General features: G+C 40.6%; 1 protein-coding gene across 3 annotated transcripts in view; it reads left to right on the top strand.

Annotated features, from left to right (window-relative positions):
- ARID4A (AT-rich interaction domain 4A) overlaps positions 1-25,175 on the top strand; it is an 85,218-nt gene that overhangs the window by 14,688 nt on the left and 45,355 nt on the right. For 2 of the 3 annotated variants that reach the window (XM_089522813.1, XM_089522812.1), the window contains exons 6-11: positions 5,531-5,610; positions 5,706-5,800; positions 9,937-10,069; positions 17,001-17,080; positions 19,757-19,833; positions 23,573-23,742. In XM_089522813.1, coding sequence (XP_089378939.1) covers positions 5,531-5,610; positions 5,706-5,800; positions 9,937-10,069; positions 17,001-17,080; positions 19,757-19,833; positions 23,573-23,742 — 635 coding nt within the window. Of the gene's footprint in view, positions 1-5,530; positions 5,611-5,705; positions 5,801-7,965; positions 8,068-9,936; positions 10,070-17,000; positions 17,081-19,756; positions 19,834-23,572; positions 23,743-25,175 lie in introns of those variants that run through there. The other variant, XM_089522815.1, reaches the window with a different exon arrangement.

Here is a 25,175-nt window from a genome sequence, read left to right as displayed (position 1 = left end):
GCAGGTAGACAAGGAGAGGACAGATTTGGTCATACTTATGATATTAGTCTAATCTGATATGGAGAGTAGCAGATCAGAAGATGTATGAATAAAAATGTCATATACCATCAGCATAGATATTTGAACATATACCTGGTTGCTGACAAAATGCAATTCTTGGTATGAAACCATAGAAATTAAAATGCATGTCTGTTGAAGGATCAAGAGTAGTAGTAGTAGATGCTACCACTCTGCATTCTACCTGTGTATGAGTGGATCTCAAACTTCACCCTCCTCAGGTTGTGGGGATGCTACAGAAGAGATGAGCGGTTGACCTTATATTTCTTCCAGCTCATTGTGGTGTAGGTATATAGTAACCAATTTCTGAGACACCACAGAGACATAGGGCAGGAGTTGTGGTTAAACTGTAATGTTTTATACATCACAGTGGCATGTCTACTTTGGGCTTATCAAAGTAGTAGGGCACCAGAGAGATGCAACCATTTTTGCAGGACCTATTTATTTTATATATATATATATATATGTGTGTGTGTGTGTGTGTGTGTGTGTGTGTGTGTGTGATATATGCTAAATTGAGACAATGAAATACACTTTCCAACTTACATCCATTTTGTGATCAAATGTTGGCTCAAAGACGTTGCTTCCGAATACCTTTTGGCTCATTGTCCAAAAGATGAAATTTCAGGGGAAATTCTTCCTTACGCAGTGTAACCGCACCCCTCAGATTGTCACACAGAAACCGGTGCAGAGAAGAAGGCAGGATTTTGGATGAGCATGGCCTTGGGACAGTCACTGTTTTGCGGCCTCTCCTAAATTGCAGCAAGGATGAAATGGTATGAAGGCTGTCCTAAACTTTTTGAAGAAGGGCAGGTAGAAGCAGTGGTCATGGTGATGATTATGTAAACACCTTTTTTCTGTCTTTAAAAATAAATGGTGGAAAAAATGAATTGTTTATCTTAAGTAAGAATGCTTGGCTTCCTGTTCTCCATTCCTTTTTGGACCTTATTACTTTATACATTGCAGTATGGGGGAAATGTTTAAAATAACTGTAGGCCTATAATAATTTAGCACAGGTGTGTGCGTGTGTGTACAGAGCAATTCAAGAACAATAGGGCAAAAACAGAGTAAGAACAGCTTTACTTTTGCATCATCCTTTTTTAATCACCCTGTATATATATGAGAACAGCTTTGGAAATTCTGCAGCTGCAGTATTAAATGAAATTGTTATGTATCCTTGACTCAAGGATATTTATCACTGGGGAAGCAAGTATGTTTTATTGGATGAAACATGAACAGTTATAAAAGAGCAAAAAGACTCCATCAGTTAGTCTTCTAGGAAACTTTCATTCTGTGGTACTTTTTGACAGTGTATTATTTAAGAACAGCTGATGAGTGTTTTGAAAAGGTCATGCCCTGGGAAGCTTTGATTTGAAGGCGGTTGCATGTGAAGTAGATTAAAAAGAAAGGGGATTTAAAACAGCAAGGAGTATTTTACTGGGTGAAAGGAGTAGGAGGTGATAGGATAGAAGTATGGTTGTAAAAAAGCATTGAGAAGCCAGATGCTTGTGCCCCTGCTTTTTACAGTCCCAGCAAGAAAAGTGTAAACAACATATTTAATGTGGTGAAATTGACACACTTTCTCTGGCAAATAACTCAGTTGCGGTTGCATGAGCTTGCTCTATTCAATCACTTAGTTTAGGTTACTAAGAGTGGATTTCATGAATAAAGAGAAATATTGTTTTCTTGACTAGTAGATGAAATGGGGGGAATTTCACTGTACTGTGAAAGGTGCAGTCTCTGAAAGGAACTATAAGAGACTAACAGGAAAAGGAGGGTTCGGTGGAAGTAATTAACTAAACACACAGCTCTTGTGTATGTAGTCTATGACTTTTTATGAAGTATAAAACCAAGCTGCACAAAAGCCATAGATAAGTCATTAGAAGAGGTCCTTCATGTTGAATATGATGTGAAAACCTCCACTGAATGTACGTTGGGGATGTGTGTGAAGTATTCCAGTAAAATATCAAATCTCTTAGTCTTTCCAATGGTACTTTTTGTTGAAAATGAAAGCTTTATGCAAGTTCAATTAATTTAATAATGCATCCTTTATCAGGCATACCAACAGTATTAAATTTAAGTGACAGAATTTTAATTATATGTTCAGAGTTCTTTAGGAGCTTATGAGCACGTTTCCCTACTAGGATATGTTGTGCCCTCAGTTGAGACAAGGAAACAAGCTTTCAGGTTAAAGCAAACCCATTATAATATACAGTACATTGGTTAGAAGAGATGTCCTTGTTGAATACGTTTTTCCTTGTCTTTATAACCCACTGAAAGATTGGGGGGGGGGGGATTTTCATTCTGTGATGAAATCTTGGAGTGCATACTTCCAAGTCACTAAAATTCTCTAAAGATTCTAGAAAACTGTCTTGATCCTGCAGCCTGAATTTAAGAGATAACCAACTGTCCCTTTGCCAGTCAAAATTGATGGGCTTTGGTACAATTAATTGTGCATAAAATGGACAGTGCTTACGGTACTCTGTAGTAGCAGGAAATGTTTCTTGGTTAGGAGGGGGCATTAGAAAAGTATCACTTGATCATTAGACCTAGTCAGCCTTCTCCCAGCTTTTTGAAATAAAGATATAAGGCATTATTGAGTCACACTTGCATGTGAAACAGGTATGTGGAGGAAGTTGTTTAGCTAGCTAGTACCCAACTTGCTCATAGTCAAGATTCAAATTTTAGTATGGACTGTCTTTGAACACTGTAAGTCGACTGTAGTTTCTGTTGGATTAAATAAAAGTAGACATAACACATTATTGTTTTACCTTTCATTTAACTAACCTTTCAGATTTAGAATACTTGGCCATGCCACCAGTTTCAGCATCAGTGACACAATCTTCAGCTCTGTACATCTTTCTGTACTAAAAATTTAGGCCTTAATTAAATGGAAGACATTGCATATTTTCAGATCTGCAGTGTGTTTTCTTTGTCCCAGGCAGAGGAATCCTCTGTGTCTGATGAAGACAGATTTTTCCATTCTTGTTTAACATTTAGGCCAATTGTCTTGGATGCCCCATTTTAGAAACTACAAGTGCTTTCTGTTGTCCCGTCACAGATTGGATAAGTGCACTGGAGTAGGTAGCTGTCCACGTGTCTAGATGAGATGTTGAGCAGGTGGGGACCTCAGTCTTTTCTGGATAAAAAACATTTTCTTGACTTCCTGCCTTCTGTTCTTGTTGCCACTGTTTTGAATTTTATTGGAGTCCACACACTTTCACCTTCTCCCAACTACTTCTGGAAGTTACAGATGAACTGTGGTAGACTCCTTTTTGTAACTTGCACAATTTAGCCTATCTTTTGTTGATTAAAGACAAAATTGAAAGGGCTTGAAAGGTTTGTTCCTGTGGCTGTAGAGAAGAGTGTGGCTTTTTTATCTACAATTATGTGTCTCTCTGCCCTAGCGCACAATAAATATTAATTTAGTATTGTGTCTTCTGGAGAAGTGGTGTATCTTTAAATCTATCCTGGAATGGATTTTTTTTTTAAAAAAACCACAGTTCTTGGCTTAATCTCCATTTTTAACAAAATTACATTTAATCTTGATGTGTATAGTTGTATTTAGCAGTATCCTACACTATTGTGGATTAGTGGTTCTTGGGTCTAGGAATTGCAGTCCCTCTGAGGTGTTAGGTGCATATACTCCTACATTCAATTCTGGAGGGTGCAGCAGATTTCATGGATTGGAGTGCTTAGGGCCAATTTTGACTAGCCCATCATCTGTGGCCTTTTCTGAAGTGGGGTAACTTATCCACAGTAGTAATGCACTAACTTTCCAATTAGACAAGTGGAGTTGCCCTTGAGAATAACTCAGAAGCTGAATCTAGTGGAAAACATAGCAGTTAGATTGCTGATTGGAACACCATGTAGAAACTATATAATACCAGTCTTAAAGAAATTGCCCTGGCTGCCAATATGTTTCCAGTCCAAATTCTAGATGATGGTAATGACATTGAAAGCCCTAAGTGGTTTAGGATCTTGATATTTGAAGGAGCACATCTCTATATGCAGCAGCCTGAGGTTTATTGGAGGGGCCCTCTTCTGTGACCGACCTGCAAGGGCAATTGTCTGTGTGAAAATATGGGGAAAGGATTTCTTAATATGTCTGTTACACAAGATCTGTGTATCTGTCTGAAATGTATATTGCGTTGTTCTCTGACATGAATGTTAAAGGGTGAAATACTGTTGTCAACTTGCTGCTTTCAGGAAGCTCATTTTTTCAGTTAATGCACTCAGCTAAATGACTTCATGTCATCTAAGCTTATGGACTCCTTGTCTTCCTGTGGGTGAATGGCTACTGTGCTGTAGAAGGAGCCACCCAGCCAAAAGATTAGGATTTCCCCTTAATACACCAATGTGTTTCTCAACTATTTTTTGCCCTTTCCATGTGCTCTTAAAGAGCTACTATTCCAGTGTGACTCCTCTAGCAGCCTCCTGTTGCATGCTGGGATTGGCAGTTTTAAGGAGCTGAACTTCTCTGCCTGAGAATTCTAAATACCCCTCCTTAAAACTGCCAATCCCAGCATGCAACAGGAGGCAGCTAGAGGAGTCACACTGGAATAGTACCTCCTTAAGAGCATAGTGTGATAAACACCTTTGTCACATTGAGAAGCACTGGTAGCTAAGCAGTATTTCAGTATGTGGTTTCAGTTTCTTGGTGTTGATTGTGATAAGATGGAGAGAAAGTCTCAGTATAAGAAATGCTTCATTCCACATTGAAATGTTCCATGCAATGTGGTACAGGATGGAATTTATGTGACAGAGACAAGCAAATGATTTGAGAACATCAAATTCAATCAGATGTAGATCACATTTGCAACCTAGATGGGTTATAAGTTATAAATACAGTGAGCCCTTGGTATCCACTTGTGTTTGGTTCCAAGATCCCTTGTGGATACCAAAATCCATAGATGCTCAAGTCCCATTATATACAGCGGTGTAGTAAAATGGCATCCCCTATATAAAATACTGTAGCAAAATCGAAGTTTGCTTTTTGGATTTGTATGTGAGATACCAGTTCAGATAGAACTCTTCTGAGACCTACTGCTTGCTTCAGCAATTCATATCCTTCATTCAGCTGCCTTTTGCAAATCCAACATTTGCAAAACATGTGCATGTGTGTATATTTTCAAGCTTTCAGGTTGAATCTGTGGGTGCAAAATCTGTGAATACCAAGGACAGATTGTTATATTACAATTTATACATAGAATATGTTTTCTTTAATATAATAAATTATGGAATAATTTGAGGTGACATAAGCCTGTGTCTGTGGCTTACAATTATTTCTGAATTCATTTGCTTTGATAGCCTCAGTGGTTCAAACTCTTGGTGAGATACCAGTTCAGATAGAAGACTTCTGAGACCTACTGCTTGCTTCAGCAATTCATATCCTTCATTCAGCTGCCTTTTGCAAATCTAACATTTTACAACTGGCATATACATAATATTGTTTTGGTCTGGCTTTGTTTAGTTTTTGATGATGGTGACGAGAGGACATTGCGACGGACATCGTTGTGTTTGAAGGGGGAGAGGCACTTTGCAGAAAGTGAGGTAATGTCATCATTAATACTGAAAATTATATTCTTTAGTTTTTACTTGGGTATGTTCTTACTGAAATTGGTAAGCTTTTCTCTTCCTTCTCTTAGACTCTTGATCAACTGCCACTGACAAACCCTGAGCACTTTGGAACACCAGTTATTGGGAAAAAATCCAACAGAGGAAGACGATCCTCTTTTCCTGTGTGAGTGTTTTGCGATACTATATTTTACTAATGGTATTAGTAAACTTTTCTCAGTGAGATTTAGGCTTCTTCTGCATTAGAGTGATCCAGGCAGGTACTGGCCTTCAGTTGAGAACAGAGAATTAAATGTACTGTCTGCAAAGAGGAGAATAATTGCAGAAATGTGTTTAATATTATTATTATTATTATTATTATTATTATTATTTGTATACCGCTTTTCCACAGATCAAAGCGGTTTACAACCGTAGAAAACCATTACAACCATAAAAAAAGTTACAAAACATCTCTAGATAAAAACCAATTATACAAAATTTAAAACACAGTCATACAGCAAGGTAAGGCAGGGAATCAATGGCATCAACATACACAACTTCATTTATCAGGGGGAAGGCTTGACAAAAAAGGAAGGTTTTAAGCCTTTTAAAAAATGTTTCTAGCGGGGTCGTCAAACGGAGCTCCTTGGGAAGGCTATTCCAGATTCGCGGGGCCATCACTGAAAAGGCCCTCTGGGAAGTAATAACATATTTAGAAGGTGGAATTTCCAGCAAGTTCTTCCTGGTTGTTCTGAGTGTGCGGGGCGGATTATATGGGGAGATGCGGTCCCTCAAGTAACTCGGGCCCAAGCCATGTAGGGCTTTATAGGTAATAACCAACACCTTGTATTGCGCTCGGAAGCGAATAGGCAGCCAGTGAAGATCTTTTAAAATAGGTGTTATATGGTCAAACCTAGATGTACTGGTGACCAGTCTGGCTGCCATATTTTGTACTAACTGAAGCTTCCGGGCTTGGTACAAGGGTACCCCCATGTAGAGCACATTACAGAAATCTAGACGAGAGTTTACCAGAGCATGTACCACAGTTTCAGGGTCCCTTTGGCCCAGGTAGGGTCGCAGCTGGCGATAGCAAGCACTTCTGACCGTCGCATTTACTTGAGATGTCAACTGCAGAGACGAGTCCAGAAGTACTCCTAGACTGCGAACTTTGTCCTTCAGGGGAAGTGTGACCCCGTTCAGGACAGGTGGATAAATTTCCTTCCCCAGGCCTGGGGAACCTATCACCAGTACTTCCATTTTTTGTTTAAAATTGTTACTCCTAGACATTCATTTAATGGTAATGGTGTAATAAGCCATGTGGAAATTAAAAGTAAATTCACTGAGTAGAATGAAAACAGCTTTAGGCAGTTTCTTGCACCCAGACATAGATTTGCAGAATTGGAAGAGACCACAAGGGCCATCAAGTTCAACCTTTGCCATGCAGGAATACACAATCAAAGCACTCCTGACAGTTGGCCATCCAGCCTCTGTTTAAAGACCTCCAAAGAAGGAGACTCCACCACTCTCCAAGGAAGTATATTCCACTGTCAAACAGTTCATATTGTCAGGAGGTTCTTCCTAATGTTTTGGTGGGATCTCTTTTCCTGAAGTTTGAATCAGATATTTCTAGAGCTGGAAGAAATTGGAAGGGCCATCCGGTCCAATCTCCTGCTGTGCAGGAATACATGATCAAAGCACTCCCAAAACAAGGCCATCCTGCTTCTTTTTAAAAAGCTAGAAAGGAGGAGGTTCCACTACACTCTGAGGCAGGGTGTTCCACTGTCAAACATTTCTTACTGTCAGGAAGTCCTTCTTAATGTTGAGGCAGAATCTCTTTTCTTGTAGTTTGAACCCATTGGTCTGTGTCCTAGTCTCTGGAACTGCAGGAAACAAACTTGCTCCATCTTCAGTATGGCAGTATGACACTACTTCAAAAATTTAAACAGGGCTAACATAATAGTAATAATAATAATAATAATAATAATAATAATAATAATAATAAATTTTATTTGTATACCACTTTTCCATAGATCAAAGTGGTTTACAGACTATTAAAACCATTACAAACCATCTCATAAAAAATAGATAAAATCCAATAAAACATTCATACAGATATATAAACTCTAAACACAGTCCTTCAAGAGGGTCAGGCAGAGAGTCAATGGCAACAAAAATATGCAACATCATTCTTCAGAGGGGAAGGCTTGACAAAAGATAATGGTTTTAAGCCTCTTTTTAAATGTTTCTAGGGGGGTCATCAGACGGAGCTCCTCGGGAAGACTGTTCCAAATCCGGGGGGCCGCCACTGAAAAGGCCATCTGAGAAGTGGAAACATATTTGGATGAAGGAATTTCCAACAGATTCTTCCCGGATGTTCTTAGTGTGTGGGCCGGATTATATGGGGAGATGCGATCCCTCAAGTAACTCGGGCCCAAGCCATGTAGGGCTTTATAGGTGATAACCAACACCTTATATTGCGCTCGGAAGCGAATGGGCAGCCAGTGGAGATCTTTCAAAATAGGTGTTATATGGTCAAACCTGGATACACCGGTGACCAATCTGGCTGCCATGTTTTGTACAAGGGTAGCCCCATGTAAAGCACATTACAGAAATCTGAGCGAGAGGTTACCAGAGCATGTACCACAGTTTCAAGGTCCCTTTGGCCCAGGTAGGGTTGCAGCTGGCGTATCAGCCGAAGCTGATAGCAAACACAAAGTGGCGGACAAAATAGCTCCCTGAGGGACCCCAGATGTTAGTTCCCTCTTAGAGGAGCAAGTGTCCCCCAACTACACCATCTGGAATCTTCCCGAGTGGTAGGAACGGAACCACTGGAGCACAGTGCCCCCGATGCCCAACTCCCTCAGGTGTTCACCTTTTAATCTTCTCTTCTCCAGGCTAAACATATTTGGCTCACTAATCTGCTTCTCATAGGGTATGGTTTCCAGACCTTTGACCATTTTGTTCACCCTCCTCTAGATATGCTCCAACATATCAGATATTGCTTCTGAAATTCTCATTTCAACAAGTCTGCTTTTTGTCATTGAGAGACTGAGAAGGATACTGTATAAGAACAAACCAAGCTTACAATTCCAATATTCCTAGAGGGGCATAAAATGAGCACATGTCTGTGGATACAGGATAGAAGGGTGATTTGAACTTTTTGTCCATGGATAGCTTCTGAGGGGAAGAAAGAAGTCACCTATGTATTCTGGACATTTGCTGTCCCAACCTCTGTTGGTGTTCTATGAAATGGAATATTCTCTTCCTGCAGGAACATCTTGCAAATCTCTGCTAGAGATAGTTGCAAAAGTTATAAATCAGAAATCATGATGACAGGAAAGATTAAAAATCCTGAGTCTTAAGGAACAATATTTGCATTCCAGGTGGCAATTCAAAAGGAGAATTGGGCACACGGGTCATATTTGAACATAAATGTCTTGCTCCACTGCTCTGAAAGATTTGAAAGTGTGGTAAAGGAAGAATATAAGCAAATAGAAAATAACTTCACTACTCTGTAAGGCTGTTTACTATTTAATCATTGGCCAGAATGGATTAAATTATGCAAACAGTTACCTATTACAATTTGCATAATTTACATAGTCATAGAATTTAGGTTTTCTTGGTACAGGACTTGTACTATTTTGGTAGATAATTGTTTTTGTTGTTTTTAAGCTCCTAATAGACTCATGTGTCCTTAGTACAGAACAGGATGCTTTTTGAGCAGTGTGGTCAGGGAGACAGAAGTGGAAGTAAAAGTCAAAAGCTGTTAGCATTTGAACCTGAGCAATGGGCTGCCTGGTTGTGCAGAGGCATCAGAGTAACTGGCTTTGCTAAACCACTGCATTGTACCTGTGGCTGCTTAATAGGTTGGTGCAGGAGCACACAAGTCAAAATGTTTACTGTTCTAACCCCAGCATCTCCTGACAGGAACACCCATGAACATTAGCATCTGAATGTGAAGTTGAAGGCTTTCATGGCTGGCATCCATAGTTTTTTGTGGGTTTTTCAGACTGTGTGGCCATGTTCTAGAAGAGTTATTCCTGATGTCTTCTCTGAAGATGCCAGCCACAGATGCTGGCAAAACATTAGGAATAAACTCTTCTAGAACATGGCCACACAGCCCAAAAACCCCACAAAAAACTGTTAGCATCTGAACTTCTTTGGTAGTGTACAGGCTTTTCCACAAAGCATGCAGGTTGCCGAGCAGGATCTCTTGACATATTGAGGCTAAGATACAGTTAGTGTGATGGCATGGTGTTCTCCTTTTGGCTTTTTTATCTCCATGTTCAGGCTGTCTAAATCACCATATTCTTAATCCTCTAGTAATGAAGATGAAAAAGAGGAAGAAAGCAGCGAAGAGGAGGAAGATGATAAGAAGCGTCTCAACGATGACTTGCTTGGTAAAATTGTCAACGTGACATCCAGTTCTGAGGAGGGCGAGTGTTATCCAGCTTTGGTGAGTTATGTAAGAAGTCTTTAGGGCATTCCTAATAAAACAGAGTATTGAGAAAGGAGAGAGTTTGGAATTTCATCAGGGCAAAACACCATTTGAGTATGAGCTGCCATTCAAGAAAGATGGGGCAAATATTCAGGGAGATGTTAGGGAAATATTCCCAGTTGATATATGTTACACATGTGTGGCTGTGGAAAGGGGAAGAACTTGGTGTTTGGTCAGGAGGAACAGACAAAATGTACTGTGACACATCAGAGGAAGTTTGCAAAGCAGCAGATTGCTATCTCTCCATGGACGCCCCCTTGTCATGGGGGAGAGGCTTGCGCACCCTAATGATGTTGTAAGCTATGCTGGCGGTGGTATAATAGCCACCAGCAGGGCCTCCTATGCCAGACAGGTCACAACCGAAGGGTCTGACCAAGAGCGCCAAAGGGTAGGATGGGCTCTCTAGCCTTATGGCAACCATCCTAGGAGAAGGAAAACTCTAATCCCAAGCCGGGGCAGATGGTGCTCGTCTAACCCTGTAAGGTCAACCATCTAAGGGAAGGAAACTCTAATCAAACCTACGACCCAAGGACCTTGCTGCTACCTACCGTCCATGCTTGTCAAGGCCTCAGCAGGCGAACCTCTGGTTTAAAGGGTGAGGCCAGTTCTGTGCACGCTGCGCTCCACCAGAAAAATCCATTGCACAGGCTCGAAAGATACATCCAATCTCTGAAAAAGCCCTGTAGCGATAGGCGAGGGACAAAATGGCAGGTGTAAATAATAAATAATAAATAATAATAATAAATAAAAGTTTTATTTTTATACCGCCCTTCTTCAAATCAGGGCGGTGCACAGCAGAATTATATAATACAATAATCACCAAACATACAATATACAAAAACCATATTACAGTAAAAAGCAAACATTTTAAAAACATTACAGCCTCTTGCCAGTCTACAGTGCTGGCGGAGAGAAGGGGGGAGAATAAATAGTCAGGGGGGAAATATTCAGGGGTAAGCCTGCTCAAATAAATGGGTTTTTAACCCCTTCTTAAATTGGGGTAGGGAGGTGGCTGCGCGAAGCTCTGTGGGCAGCGAGTTCCAGAGGCTGGGGGCCGAGATCGTGAAGGCCCTCTTGGAGGTAGAAACTAACCTAGCCTCCGGAACTCTTAGGAGTTGCTGTCCAGATGATCTGAGAGTGCGGGGCGGATTGTATGGGGAGAGGCGGTCCATCAGGTACCCTGGGCCCAAGCCATTTAGGGCTTTATAGGTAACGACCAACACCTTGTATTGCGCCCGGAAGCGAATAGGCAGCCAGTGCAGCTCTTTGAGCACTGGTGTTATGTGACTGGCCCTAGATGTATTAGTGACCAGTCGGGCTGCCATATTCTGCACTAATTGCAGCTTCCGGGTATGGTACAAGGGTTGCCCCATGTAGAGCGCATTACAGAAATCCAAGCGAGAGGTTACCAGAGCATGTACAACAGTTTCAAGGTCCTTCTGGCCCAGGTAGGGACGCAGCTGGCGTATCCGCCGAAGCTGATAACAGGTGCTCCTGACTGTCGCATCCACTTGAGATGTAAGGTGGAGCGACGAGTCAAGGAGCACCCCCAGACTGCGTACAGAGTCCTTCACAGGGAGTGTGACCCCATTCAGGACGGGTGGAATTACTGCCATCCCCGGACCAGGAGAAGCTATCACAAGTACTTCCATTTTCTCTGGATTCAGGCTGAGTCTGTTTTCCCTCATCCAGCCCATTACCGACTCCAAACAGGCCACGAGAGGAGAGATGCCATCCCCGGTCACTGCATCAGCCGGAGGCATAGAGAAGACTATTTGGGTGTCATCAGCGTACTGATAACCCCGCGCCCCATGTCTCCGGATGATCTCACCCAGCGGTTTCATGTAAATGTTAAAAAGCATGGGAGACAGAATGGCTCCTTGAGGGACCCCAGATGTTAGGGGTCTCCTGTCGGAGCACACGTCTCCCAGCTGCACCATCTGGAACCTCCCAGAGAGGTAGGATCGGAACCACTGAAGCGCAGTGCCCCCGATTCCCACCTCCACCAGGCACTCCAGAAGGATACCATGGTCTATGGTATCGATAGATGCACTGGAAGCGGCAGACCCAACCCTGCATGCAGGCGGTTCAGGACTTTGGTCGCTTGAGACTGACCGGGGATGACAGTCTTGTTCGGCAGCATCCTGAATGACCAAGCAGTCTTTTTTAAGGAGAGCACTGCTTGCTCCATATGGAGAGGGGCCTAGAAAAGGTGGCCTAAAGAAAGTTCATCCCCAACAACCTGGTTGGCTAGCTGTGGCCAACGGGCATCTTCTGCTGCAGTCAAACAAAGACAAAGAGACAAAGGCACACACCAGCCTCCAAAGGTGCAAATAGACTAACGCTTGCATGCTGGAACATCAGAACCATGCAAGATTCTGCAGATAGAGGACGTCCTGAGCGTCGTTCTGCCCTAATAGCCCATGAACTGTCACGACTTAACATCGACATCGCTGTTCTTAGTGAAGTTCGTCTCCACGAGAAAGGCAGCCTAAAGAACACGGTGCTGGCTACACACACTACTGGTCTGGCAAACCCAAAACTGAAAAACACCTTTCAGGTGTAGGCTTTATGATCAAAAACTCCATTGCCTCCAAACTGGAAACCTTGCCAACAGGACACTCTGATCGCATTATCTCCTTACGCCTCCCACATGTTGTTCTCTTCAGTATATATGCCCCAACTATGCAAGCCGACCCTGCGGAGAAAGACAAATTCTACTCAGACCTACGCCACCTTATACAAAAAGTCCCTGCAGAAGACAAAATCATTGTCCTTGGTGACTTCAATGCCAGAGTAGGAAAGAACTTCGAAGCCTGGAAAGGTGTTTTAGGCGAGCATGGTGTTGGAAACTGTAACGATAACGGACGTCTCCTGCTAGAGTTTTGTGCAGAACAGCAGCTGACTATTACAAACACCATCTTTCAGCAGAAAGACAGCCTGAAGACAACCTGGATGCATCCCCGATCCAAACACTGGCACCTCATTGACTACATCCTAGTGCACCAGAGAAATATTCGCGATGTCCGTCATACCCAAGTAATGCCCAGTGCAGAATGTCAAACAGATCAACGCCTCGTAAGATGCAAACTAAATCTTCATTTTCAGTTCAAACCTAAGAGGGGTGGCATCCTAAAGAGGAGACTCCAAGTCAACAATCTTCAACAAGCTGCCATGAGAGACAACTTTCAGGCAAATTTGCAAACAAAACTTGAAGATCATCCTGTAGACTCTTCTCCTACGGTGCTTTGGCAACATATCAAAAACAGCATCCTGCAATCTGCGGAAGAATCCTTAGGGTTCTCCCTCAAGAAAAACCAAGACTGGTTTGATGAAAACAACCAAGAGATCCAGGAGCTGTTGGCAAAGAAGAGAATTGCTCACCAGGCACACCTCGCCCAGCCATCCTGCCATGTAAAAAAAAGCAGCCTTTCGCCTTGCATGTAGTCAACTCCAACAAAAACTCCGAGACATTCAGAAGAAGTGGTGGATCAATTTAGCAGAAAAGACACAACTCTCTAGGAGCCCTTTCTAATAACTAATGGTGTGAAACAAGGTTGTGTTCTCGCTCCAACTCTATTTACAGTCTTCTTCAGCATGATGCTCCAAAGGGCTACGGCAGATCTCAAAGAAGAAGACGGCATTCATATACGCTACCGTACTGATGGTGGCCTGCTTAACTTAAGCCGCCTGAGGGCCTGCACTAAGACTCTAAACTATCTAGTCTATGAGCTGCTTTTTGCTGACGATGCTGCCCTCTTTGCCCATACAGAAGCAGCTCTGCAGCGCCTAACATCTTGCTTTGCAACAGCTGCAGAGCTCTTTGGACTGGAAGTCAGCCTGAAGAAAATGGAAGTTCTCTACCAGCCGGCACCTCAGGAAGAACACTACCATCCTCACATCACTGTCGGCACATCTGTGCTTAAGTCCGTCCAGCAGTTCACCTACCTGGGAAGCATCATCTCCTCAGATGCCAAGATTGATAAAGAGATCGATCACAGACTGGCAAAGGCATATAGTGCATTCGGAAGGCTTCACAAAAGTGTCTGGAGTAACAAACACTTGAGGCGAAGCACAAAACTCAGTATGTATAGAGCCATTCTACTGTCTATTCTCCTCCATGGGTCTGAAACATGGGTCACCTATCGCCAGCACCTACGACTCCTTGAACGCTTTCATCAGCGTGTTTACGCACAATTCTAAATATACACTGGACTGACTATGTGACAAATGTTGCTGTCCTTGACAAGCAGGGATCACCAGCATTGAGGCCATGCTGTTGAGAACGCAGCTGCGCTGGGCAGGACATGTTTCTAGGATGAAGGACCAACGCCTCCCAAAAATAGTATTCTACGGTGAACTAGCTACAGGTCAGCGTTAGAGGGGCACCCCAAAGAAGAGATACAAAGACTCCCTGAAACAACATTTCAGGCTTGGCCAAATCGATCACCAACAATGGTCCACCCTGGCTTCACATCGGGAGGCATGGGGACGCAATATCCACAATGTTGCAGCCTTTTTTGAAAGATCACACCGAACGAGTCTCGAAGAGAAACGACAACGCAGAAAGAACCACAACCTGGAAACATCACCCAAGGAGACTTTCCGCTGTGCTTTCTGCAACTGGACCTATTTGTCCCGGATTGGCCTTTTTAGTCACCAACATGCTTGTACAAAGCGCGGGATGAGTCCTTCCTGAATCTTCGTTCGTGAAGCAAAGCCAGAGAGAGAGAGCTACAGTAAACAAAATTAGTACCTCCACCTGCAGCCCCTAAAGCCACATAGAATGCATTCTAAGGCTGGGGACTTTTCTACATAGCTTTCCAGCATCTCAGAACTGTGGAATTGAGCACTCTATTTATATACTGAAGCAAAAACTTTCAATAAAATGCAACATATTACTTAATAACTGGGCCTCAGCCTTAGAATACTGTATTCGAGATTACAACATTATGGCTGCTATTTAATGGGGTTAACTGCTTCTCAAATTTGGGCTTACTGTTACAGATTGTCTGTCTCCAAGATGTTTGGGTGAACAGTTAAGGACCTCTCCTGGATCACATCTTTTAACTATACACCTGAGCAAACGTAGAAATCATTGTAAATATATATGTAATTTGAATATTTTGCTTGCTATGGGAGAAATTAAACAGATTGTGATACCAGTTGTTACACAGAAGTAGTTATAATGATGGAACGTTCTGGATTATCAAAATACTGTACGTACATGTACACACAGAGAGAGAGAGAGAGAGAGAGAGAGAGAGAGAGCAAGACAACATGTTGTCTTTTTGGATCAGATGAAGCTCCATTTAAAGCTGTATTGTTTTGAATCATAATTAAGCAAATCCCACATAAGATTTCGCATTATGGTTTTCCCCAAATTAAGATGTCTAATAATAATAAATAATAAATTTTATGTATATAACGCCCTGTGGCGAACCAATCTGGGCGGTTTACAACATTAAAATAACATACATCATAAAAACAATATATTTCCCTCCTCCCTTAAAAAGTTATTAAACTGCATATCTAAATTAAAACCACAACTAGTTAGAACAACAATAAATTAAACAAAATAATACCAACCTATAAACCACTGCAACTTCAGTTCTAAAGAAAAGAAAAGGGGGCTTTGGAGACATTACTGAGGAGGGGGGAGATCCTGAGGCCAGGATATTTTAGTCTGGGAAGGCCTGCCTGAAGAGATCCGTCTTGACAGCCTTTTTGAAGCTGTCCAAAGATGTTAATTGACGGATCTCGTCCGGCAGGTTGTTCCAGAGCCTGGGGGCGACAGCAGAAAAAGCCCTCCAGGAGGTCGCCGCAAACCTCGATTTTTGAGGCTGCAACAAGTTCCTCCCAGAGGACCGGAGGGCGCAGGGAGAATTGTATGGGAAGAGGCAGTCTCTAAGATAGCTTGGACCCAAGCCATTTAAGGGCTTTAAAGTCTACTGCCTGTGCATTTTGCAGTCGTGGGTAATAGCTATTGGTGGATTTTACCCTCAGATGTGACTTACTGTATATGTATGTCTATTGTAAGCCTGCTACATATGTGGCCGTTTCTTCCTTATGCAAAGAGAGAAGTTTTGTAGCATAAACCTTTATAGAATAAGGGGCAAAACAGACAGCCACGAAGGGGCAACTTGAAGCTGCCCCTCAGAGAGCCTGGTTGGGCCGCAGCAACTGCACACCATGGCCCCAATCTGTTTTTTTGTAGGCCCAAAAAGAAGTTGCAAAATGCCGCTTCTTTTTGAGTCAACAAGAAATCAACTTTACCCTCCCCTATAGCACTCCTGTGGCATGTAAATGTTGTGCCGCTGGGGCGCCTTGAAGTCAGCCCACATGTGGTCAGCCTAGTGGCTTCCGTGTGGTGTTAGGGCATGGGTCAAGCATACACCCCAAGCCGGCAGGAATCTGGCATTTCAAGCCAGTCTTTTTTGGTTCTAAGTCTACTTCATCACATGCATGGAATGAAGTGCTTATGGACAGACATTTATACCTATGTATGAGCAGGTTCCCTGTGAGAATAACAATAGAAATGCAAATGTGGATATGGTGATGAGGTGACAAGTTCAATTTTAATTATAGTCATTGTGGAATAAAGGTAGGAGGAAAGATATTACCTAAAACCAAGGTGAGTTACTCAAGCTATGAACTATTAGTTTTGGTTGTAAATGCACTGATTTTATTTAGTGACATAATATTAAGAGAGGGAGAAAAATTATCATTCAACACAGTTATTGACTTTGAGTTCATTTCTTTTGGAGAATTAACTACAGCTATCGAGAACTTGATATAACAAGTAATTTATCATTTTATGTTTCCTTTAGATAAAGAATCTGAAATTCCTGAATGTAATATTTTTTATATGGGTTTTTAAATTTTTCAGATATTATCACCCAGCTGTAGTGATGACATTTCAGTGAAAAAGGACCAGTGTTTAGTTCGATCTTTTGCAGATTCCAAATTGTGAGTAGTGTTTTAAAATCATTTCAATGCACATCTCTCAAATGAAGGGTGTCGTAAAATTATATCAGGAACATCTGACAAATTAAAATCAAAATTAAAACTCCTACAGGCTACTGATTAGTTATTGATGACAATCCTCAATTGTTTGTTAAAGTTTTTTTCCAGAATGCCTTTTTTATCTTCCTTAAAGATATGATCGAAGCATATTCAAAATGTAAAGGCCAAAAAAAAAGCTGAGTTCTTGTTTCCCATTTTCTATCATAAACCTAGCTGAGATGGAATTCTTAATGCACAGGGTACTTTTAAACAAATACATTACTTAGGTGCCCTGGTGGCGCAGTGGTTAAATGCCTGTACTGCAGCCACTCACTCAAAACCACAAGGTTGCAAGTTCCAAGGAAGTCGCTAAAATGAGTACCCAGATTGTTGGGGGCAAATTAGTTTACAGTTGTAAACCGCTTAGACACTGCTTAGGCAGTATGAAGCAGTATATAAATGAAGCTTGTTTACTTACTCAACTTCCCAAAGGAAAATAACTGGTTGAGGATCTAAACACACTATTGCAAGTTATTTAACATTTGTGCTGCTTTTTAAAATAAGATGTTTTTCTCTACTGCTGATAACTCTTATATGCAAGAAAATATTATTATTTGCCTATTGCAGTAACATGCTCTGCTTAGTCACTTGTCTTGGTGAGGCTGCTTTCAGACAGATAGTCATTCCCTTGCGCAGAGCACCTGAATTCTACATCTGAATTCTGTAGGGGCTGAACAGGAAATAAAGAAGGGACTACACTGAAGTATTTTATTCTCTTTAGAGAGACATGTAAAAAGGCTGTTGGCTGACTAAAGAGTTTCTCCTTCATTATTTGCATGCCTTTTTAACTGTTTAATTGATTTTTTAATCCATATTACCAGAACTTCAATATAGGTATCTTCTGGGAGCATATTGCAAGATAGGTTATCCTCCAGTAAACAAAAGCTATTATCTATTAGAAAGAAAGGCCATCTATATTTTACATTACTTTCTTTATTGATGGCTATGCTTCTAACCCCAAATACCCTTCATCTACAATCCTACTATCTGCTCAAATAAAATTTAATTTTAGCCACCTTCTCCAACTTGATGTCCTCTAGGTATGTTGAATGATAGGTCCCATTGTGCTTGACGAGTGGTCATATTGGCCAGGATTTATAAGGACTGTAATCTAAAACCTTTGGAAGGTCGTTGGAAGGCTACCTTCAGCTATTATGTTCCCCATTACCATGTATGGATGTGAGAGCAGGACAGTGAAGAAAGCGGCTAGGAAATAAACTCATTTGAGATGTGGTGCTACAGAAGAGTGCTGAGGATATAGTGGACAGCCCAAAGGATAAACAAATGGGTCCGAGAACAGATTAAGCCTGAACTCTACCTGAAAGCCAAGATGACCAAGGGCCGAAGCAGACTGCCACCGCGGTCCAAGCCAGCAGGAGCGGATTAAATCTGCTCCTAAAAGGGCTGGCTTTTTCTGGCTTGGTGCAGCCTCGGTGTGACTTCCAGCTGCTTTGGGGACATGCATCATCTAAGCGCCACACCTCCAAAGTGGCCGGAAGCCGCTTTATTTGGCCAATCTATTTCAAGCCCAAGTTAAGGCTGTCAGACTTTGGCTGCATCATGAGAAGGCATGACTCATTTGAAAAGACAACAATGCTAGGAAAGCTAAAAGGTAGTAGAAATAGAAGAGCACATGCCAAATGCCTAGACTCAGTCAGGGAGGCCGCAGGCCTGAACCTGCAGGGCCTGAGCAGACAGGGTGAGTACAGGGGGTCTTGAAGGTGTCTCATTCACAGAATCAGCATGAGATGTAGTCAAGTCAAAAGCAGTTAACAACAAACAAAGCAAACCTTTAGTAAGCTTACCACCCTGATATGTGTGTGAACCATGCAAAAATGTGGCATTTGGGTGAGACTAATGCAGCAGAAGTACTGAATAGATAGGCATTTCTTCATGTAACTGTTTTTAATATATTAATTATATTTTTACTCTGGTAGATGAAAATTTTACCTGCTTCTGTTAAGTTTTGTAAGCTTCCTTGAATCCCAGACTGGGGGGCGGGGAATGTGGGATATAAATAAAGATGATGGTGGTGATAAGACAGCTGGATAATGTGGGTATTACTTGTACATCGGTGCTTGTTTGCAGCCTTACTGCTCCACACTCCTTAATTCAATATCCTGGTAACTAAGGAAACCTTATGGATTGGGTAGTATTCAGCCAGTAAATTTATGGTGAAACAAGAATTGAACCCATATCCAATCCCACTGATCCCTGAGCAAGTGCTAATATTCACATTTTTGCATGAATAAGGCAATCCAAACTACTGAAATCTAAAGCGAATTTTTTTTATGTATATACTATTTGGTGTGGTCATTGTTCTGTTATGAGTAGTTATTTAAAATAATACTGAAATAATTACTCATGCTTTTAATTTGGCATGTTAAATACAAGATTTACTTACTATAATGTAAACATTGAAATAACCGTTTCAGTTGTTTGTTAACAACAGAGTGTGCATATTTTGTCACTTTTAGCGAGCAAAGGAAAAAGTCTTTTTTTAACAAAAAATTAGGGGGGAAAACTCAACCAGATTTTTAAAGTGATATGTGTTATAAAAATCAAACAATTCTCTTCCAGTTACTCAGTATCAAGAAAGGACATTGAGAAATTAGACATCCAAAACATTACGAAATCTGAGTTATCATCTAGAAAAGGTAAATATTGTTATTTATTATACTTTTGGGAGAATGTTAGGATGTTGAAAGTCTGATCTTAAGACTGTATGCACCGTTAGAAAAATACTTAGGGTGTTTTGGTTGCACTGCCAACACTGGTAACAATTAATAGTGCTAGGAGTTGCACTTACATCATAGATTTCTATTTTGGAAGCAAAAACTTACATTGTCACTTGAATGAAAAAATACAGTGAGCTGGAGACAGATTTGGTCATATTTGGAGTAGGCCCATTATAATAAAGTTTTAAGTCAGTCTATGACAAATATGACATAATTATGAATCCCTCCCCCAATAAATGTTTATAGGATTGAGATGTATCTCTGATTGTCCTTAAGATTGCCTTCTTGGTATATTGAAATGATTTTCATGGCATTTTCAAGAACACCAAAAAGTGTGATACAGTCTTGTTGGAATGAATGATAGTTCTGTACTACACAGTACTATAGAGTTTCCCTTTTCTGGAAATCTGACATACTCCAAAATCAAAAATTGCCCACATGGTGGCTCAGATAATGACACCTTTATTATTATTTTCTGATGGTTCAGGTTACCCCAGTTTTGTTTTATGCACAGAACTATTAAAATATTGTATATAAAATTAACTTCAGACTATGTGTATAAGATGTATATGAAACATAAATGAATTTCATGTTTAGACTTGAGTCCCATCTCCAAGATAGCTCATTTTGTATATGCAAATATTCCAAAATCCAGAAAAAAATCCTAAACACTTCTGGTCCCAAGTATTTCAGATAAGAGATGCTCAACCTGCAGTTCCACTGATAGCATTTTTGAAACCCCAAAGGGTTCAGTTGTTCCCATATTTAGACAATATTTTGCTGAAAGCTTGCTGCAGAGAGAAGGCAGAGCACAACCTCAGAATGGCACTACTGTGTTTATAGACTTAAGGCTTTCTAATACATTTCAGAAGAGTCAGTTGAGAGTCGGAAAGATCATAACTCATTTGGGGGCAGAAATAATACACAGAAGGAAAGAAAGCAAAATATAAAGGACAAAGGAAACAGAGGAAGGTGGGGAAAAGGTAGACCCACTGCATCTGGCCACATAAAGACACTACAAGATTTCATGAGACCATATCAGAGTCATATAATAATTAAAGGACATATCACCCTGGCCATACCCATACAAATAAAGAGATGTTTATTTTGGTGTGTTAAACCAGGGAATATGGACCGGGGAACTTGGTTTGAACAACAAAAACAACAAATGCAAGTCTTTATGGATGAGTTGTCCATTTTTAGGGTCACGTAGTACAAGATGAATGGACAAAGTTAGAGAAAAGACTCAGCATAGATTTACTGAAGATGGAAGCAGTCAGTTTAGCAATGTTAAAATTTGCAAGCAAAATAAAACAAGTATGTGCAAGTCTCTACAGTAACATCGCTGTGATAGTATGCCTTTGAAACCCAGGAGGAACAAGATCCCAGCAACTACTAAAAAAATCAACCAGAATATTGACTGGAGCTGAGAAGTGGGTGGATTCACTGACAGCAGTTGTCTCAGAAAGGTTTCGAATCTGACAGTGAATTACTTAAGCAGAAACAAAATACAATGAGGACAGTGGAGTTTGAACCAGGGAATATTTAACAATTTATAAAACAACTATGGACATTTTGTGGTGGACCTTTCTTGATTTGGTCAAAATTTCAAAGTAAAAAAGATTTTTAGTAGGTGGAAGTGCAAGTGTGGAACGACAATGCATTAACACTAGACTAGCTGAAGGATCTACTTTATGTTTTCCATCTGCTTCCAGTAGTACAGAGGATATTGGTGAAAATCAGAGTGGAGAAGGCAAATGTAATTCCCCCACATTGGCCATGCAGACCATGGCATCTTCTCTTAATAAATATGTGATCTATTGACTGAAGGCCCAGTTTATCACTCCAGCACACAACGGTCAAGTCTTTGCCACTCAGCTGTCAGAGTTGAGCAGCAAACCCTGAGAAAACGGGTGCAGTACCTAGATACAGTAACGAATATCATTCTAGCATCTAGACAGAAAGTATATATGAGACCATTTGGAAGGCATTCTGGAAGTGGTGTGAATAAAATTCAGTGTTAATGGAAGACATACAGACTGGTGATATCTTGTCCTTTCTACATAGTGGAATAGCTAAAGGACCATGACCTAATACTTTAAAGAGACAGGCTGCAGCTTTGTCATCTGTGCTTTTAATGTAAAGCCTTGTGTCAGCTACTTCTCATGTCAAACAGTTCTTGAAGGAGGGCAACTTTATAAGCTCAGTCAACCATTCACACAATAAACCCAAACCTATGCCAATCTTATAGAGATAGTTACCTTTGACCATCAGTCCCTCCTTTCTAACAAAAACTGGGCCATACTTATACTGGCACTTTGTCCAAAATCTGACACATTCTTTAGAAAGAAGATGGGACTCCTTGGATGTCAGGAGGACTGTAAAGATTTCTATTGAAAGAGCAATTAGACATGCAGAGGCATTATTTATTTTGTTTCATCCAAGAAATTTAGGTTACAAAGCTCCTAAAAAATTATTTCAAGATGGTTGAAAGGTTGCATTCATTTCTGCTATGACTATATCCACACACCAGGATTGCAGTAATTGTGGGCTCAGGCAAACAAGATCAATGGTGACTTCAGCAACATTCACTGTAACGTCTTTGTTGGATCAAGTGTGTAAGGTAACAGGTTGGAAAGAACTTTTCACATTTATCAGACATTATAAAGTGAACAGATTTAAATCAGGACAGGCAGTAAAAGGTTGAATGGCTTTACAAGCAGTAGTTCAGGAATCAAGCAACCACTCCTGCCCATGAAGATATTAGCTTGGGTATATCCCAGTGGTTGTGGTCCTGAGAATGAGAGGTTGATACCTATTTTGATGATTCTAGGAAGGCTTAAGGAGCAATCCACCCTCACCCATGACTGCATTTAAAAACAACAACACAAACTGTTCATTTTCTGTCTGCTTTAATTCTTCATCTGAATTTAAAAGTTGCCAGCATGCATGGCAATGTAATAAAATGGATGGGAGAGAGGAGGCGGAAATGGAATGAACAGTTTGGAATTTTGGTCTCCAACCTTGATCAGCTGGCATGAGGAAATATCTCTATGGATTTGGATTTCTCCTTCAGCATTTATAGAATGATTGATTATTCATGTTATGTCCCAGCCTCTTATTCTCCTCTTCAGTGGGATCCTCCTAGTCTGCTCTGGAGGATTTGAAGATCTTCTAGAGCTGATGGGAGACACTGAAGACTTTGACTGCATCCACACTGCAGAAATAATCCAGTTTGACACCACTTTAACTGCCATGGTTCAGTGCTATGGAATTCTGGAAGTTGTAATTTGTTGTGCTACCAAAAACTACATTTCCTAGAATTCCATAGCATGGGGCCATGGCAGTTAAAGTAGTGTCAAACCAGATTATTTCTGCTACGTGGATGCAGAAGGTTCTATTGCATAAGTGGAAATCCACTCTTGCCATGTTAAATTCTTCTTCCAATGTAGAATTGCCTGCCGTTATAAATAGGTATTATAGTTAAGTTTTAGTAATGCCAAGATGAATAAAATATGCGACTGGCACTAAAGTTTGTGACCTGGACTTGAAATTTAACATGGTTGAGCAAAGAAGCAAGGCTGGTGTTAATTGGTAATAATATAGTTTTGATTCTTAGTACCTTGAATGAGTAAGCACGGGACGTTTTCCTCCGAAGGGTTACAAGAGGCAAGCTACTTCTACAATCTGAAGGTTATACCTGCTAATTGGAAGATGGATATGCGTGAAATTTTGGAATCCTCCAGCAGTGACGAAGAAGAGGGAGGTGATGCTGGAAGTGAAGAGGAAGAAAAAGCAAAAAAAGAAAACAAGGAGGAGGAAGTAGCGGTGAGTGTATGTATTGACTTTGGACAAGTATGTAACATAGCATGCCCCTAGTATGACAATGCACCTTGAATGCTATACTTGAAAATCTTAGTCTGATCATCTAAATCAGCCTTTTGACATAGTGTCTTCCAGATGTTCTAACTGATTTCTACATCTCTGACCATGGGCCATGGTGGCTGGGGCTAATGGGAACTTTACAGAAACATCTGAGGGACATCATTTTACAGATGCCTGGTAACCAAGTCTTAGAGTTTGTTCCTATATTAGTAGGTTCTTAATGTAAAAAGAGTTATGAAAAACTCAAAATTACAGATAGCTGATGTTTGTAGAAAAAGGTAAGGATGTATTGCTGAGAACTGTCATTCTGGAAACTGAAGGAATGGATTAATAAGTAATTATTTTTTTAAAAAAATCTCCCTTCACTGTGTACTTCTCATAGATTTAGATTAGGGTATATTTTAATAATCATTACTCTTAAAAATCTTAAATTAACAAAATTGACATTTTAGTTAATTACAACTCAGCAACTAAATGATGAAGTGTGGTTTATAATGGAGGGAGGGAGACTTGGGACTCCAGATGTTGCACTGCAACAGGTGAAGGTTGGCTAAGAGAAAACATGTATGTTTTCTTTTTGCCTATTCTGTAGCTTTATGCTTTCCCTTAGGATATGTGGGCATGGCTTTTCTTTCCCAGATTCTGAAATCAAAAGTCTTTCCATAATTTTCTCAAGGTGCATTATTTTACATTCGTAGGATTCAGGAGTATGTGCTAACTATGGCCATGAAACTTTGAAATTTCTTCCACGTGCAGTAACTGTGTTAGATGTCAAATCTGTTTAAAGCTATGTATGCTTGAAGTGGATTCTTAATTGATAGTCGCTTAGTCTGGAATAGATCAAATTCATAGTAGCACATCACAACATTTCTGGAAGCTTTGATATGGATTAAGCTATTTCATACTAATGCAGAGCATTTGCACAGATTATAGTGTAAACAAATCAGAAGAACTACTGGTATTCAGAATACAGAGCCAGATCTCTTAAAAAAGGTGCTTGCTACATTGGAGTAATGTGTGTGCAGAACACTGCCTTTTATGAGAAGAAGGAAAGAACTGTTGATAAGATCTCTGAGCTAATATAGAAGTTAGTATTTCAAGGTGAAGGAAAGCATTTCATGTAATTAATGCACACACATATGTGCACACCTCGTTGTTTAGAGAACTTTTAGTTTGTCCTTTCTAACTCTGCTGGGCTCTTGAATTCCTTTTGATGGTATTTTATGACTTGATCTTTTGCACAACTGTAAGAAAAAAACAATTCAAGGAAAAAGTTTGCACTGAAGTGTTTTTATTGCACATTCTTTTTAAATTTTGTGAAAAATGCCAAGAGAAGACGTTGACTGGTAGAATAAAGAAGGTATCTGTAATACATT

This window comes from Sceloporus occidentalis, unplaced genomic scaffold, assembly GCF_023333645.1.
Source record: "Sceloporus occidentalis isolate IW3139 unplaced genomic scaffold, rSceOcc1.0.p SCAF_4, whole genome shotgun sequence".
In the NCBI taxonomy this organism is placed as follows: Eukaryota; Metazoa; Chordata; class Lepidosauria; order Squamata; family Phrynosomatidae; genus Sceloporus; species Sceloporus occidentalis.
This window is presented reverse-complemented; position numbering and strand designations above follow the sequence as displayed.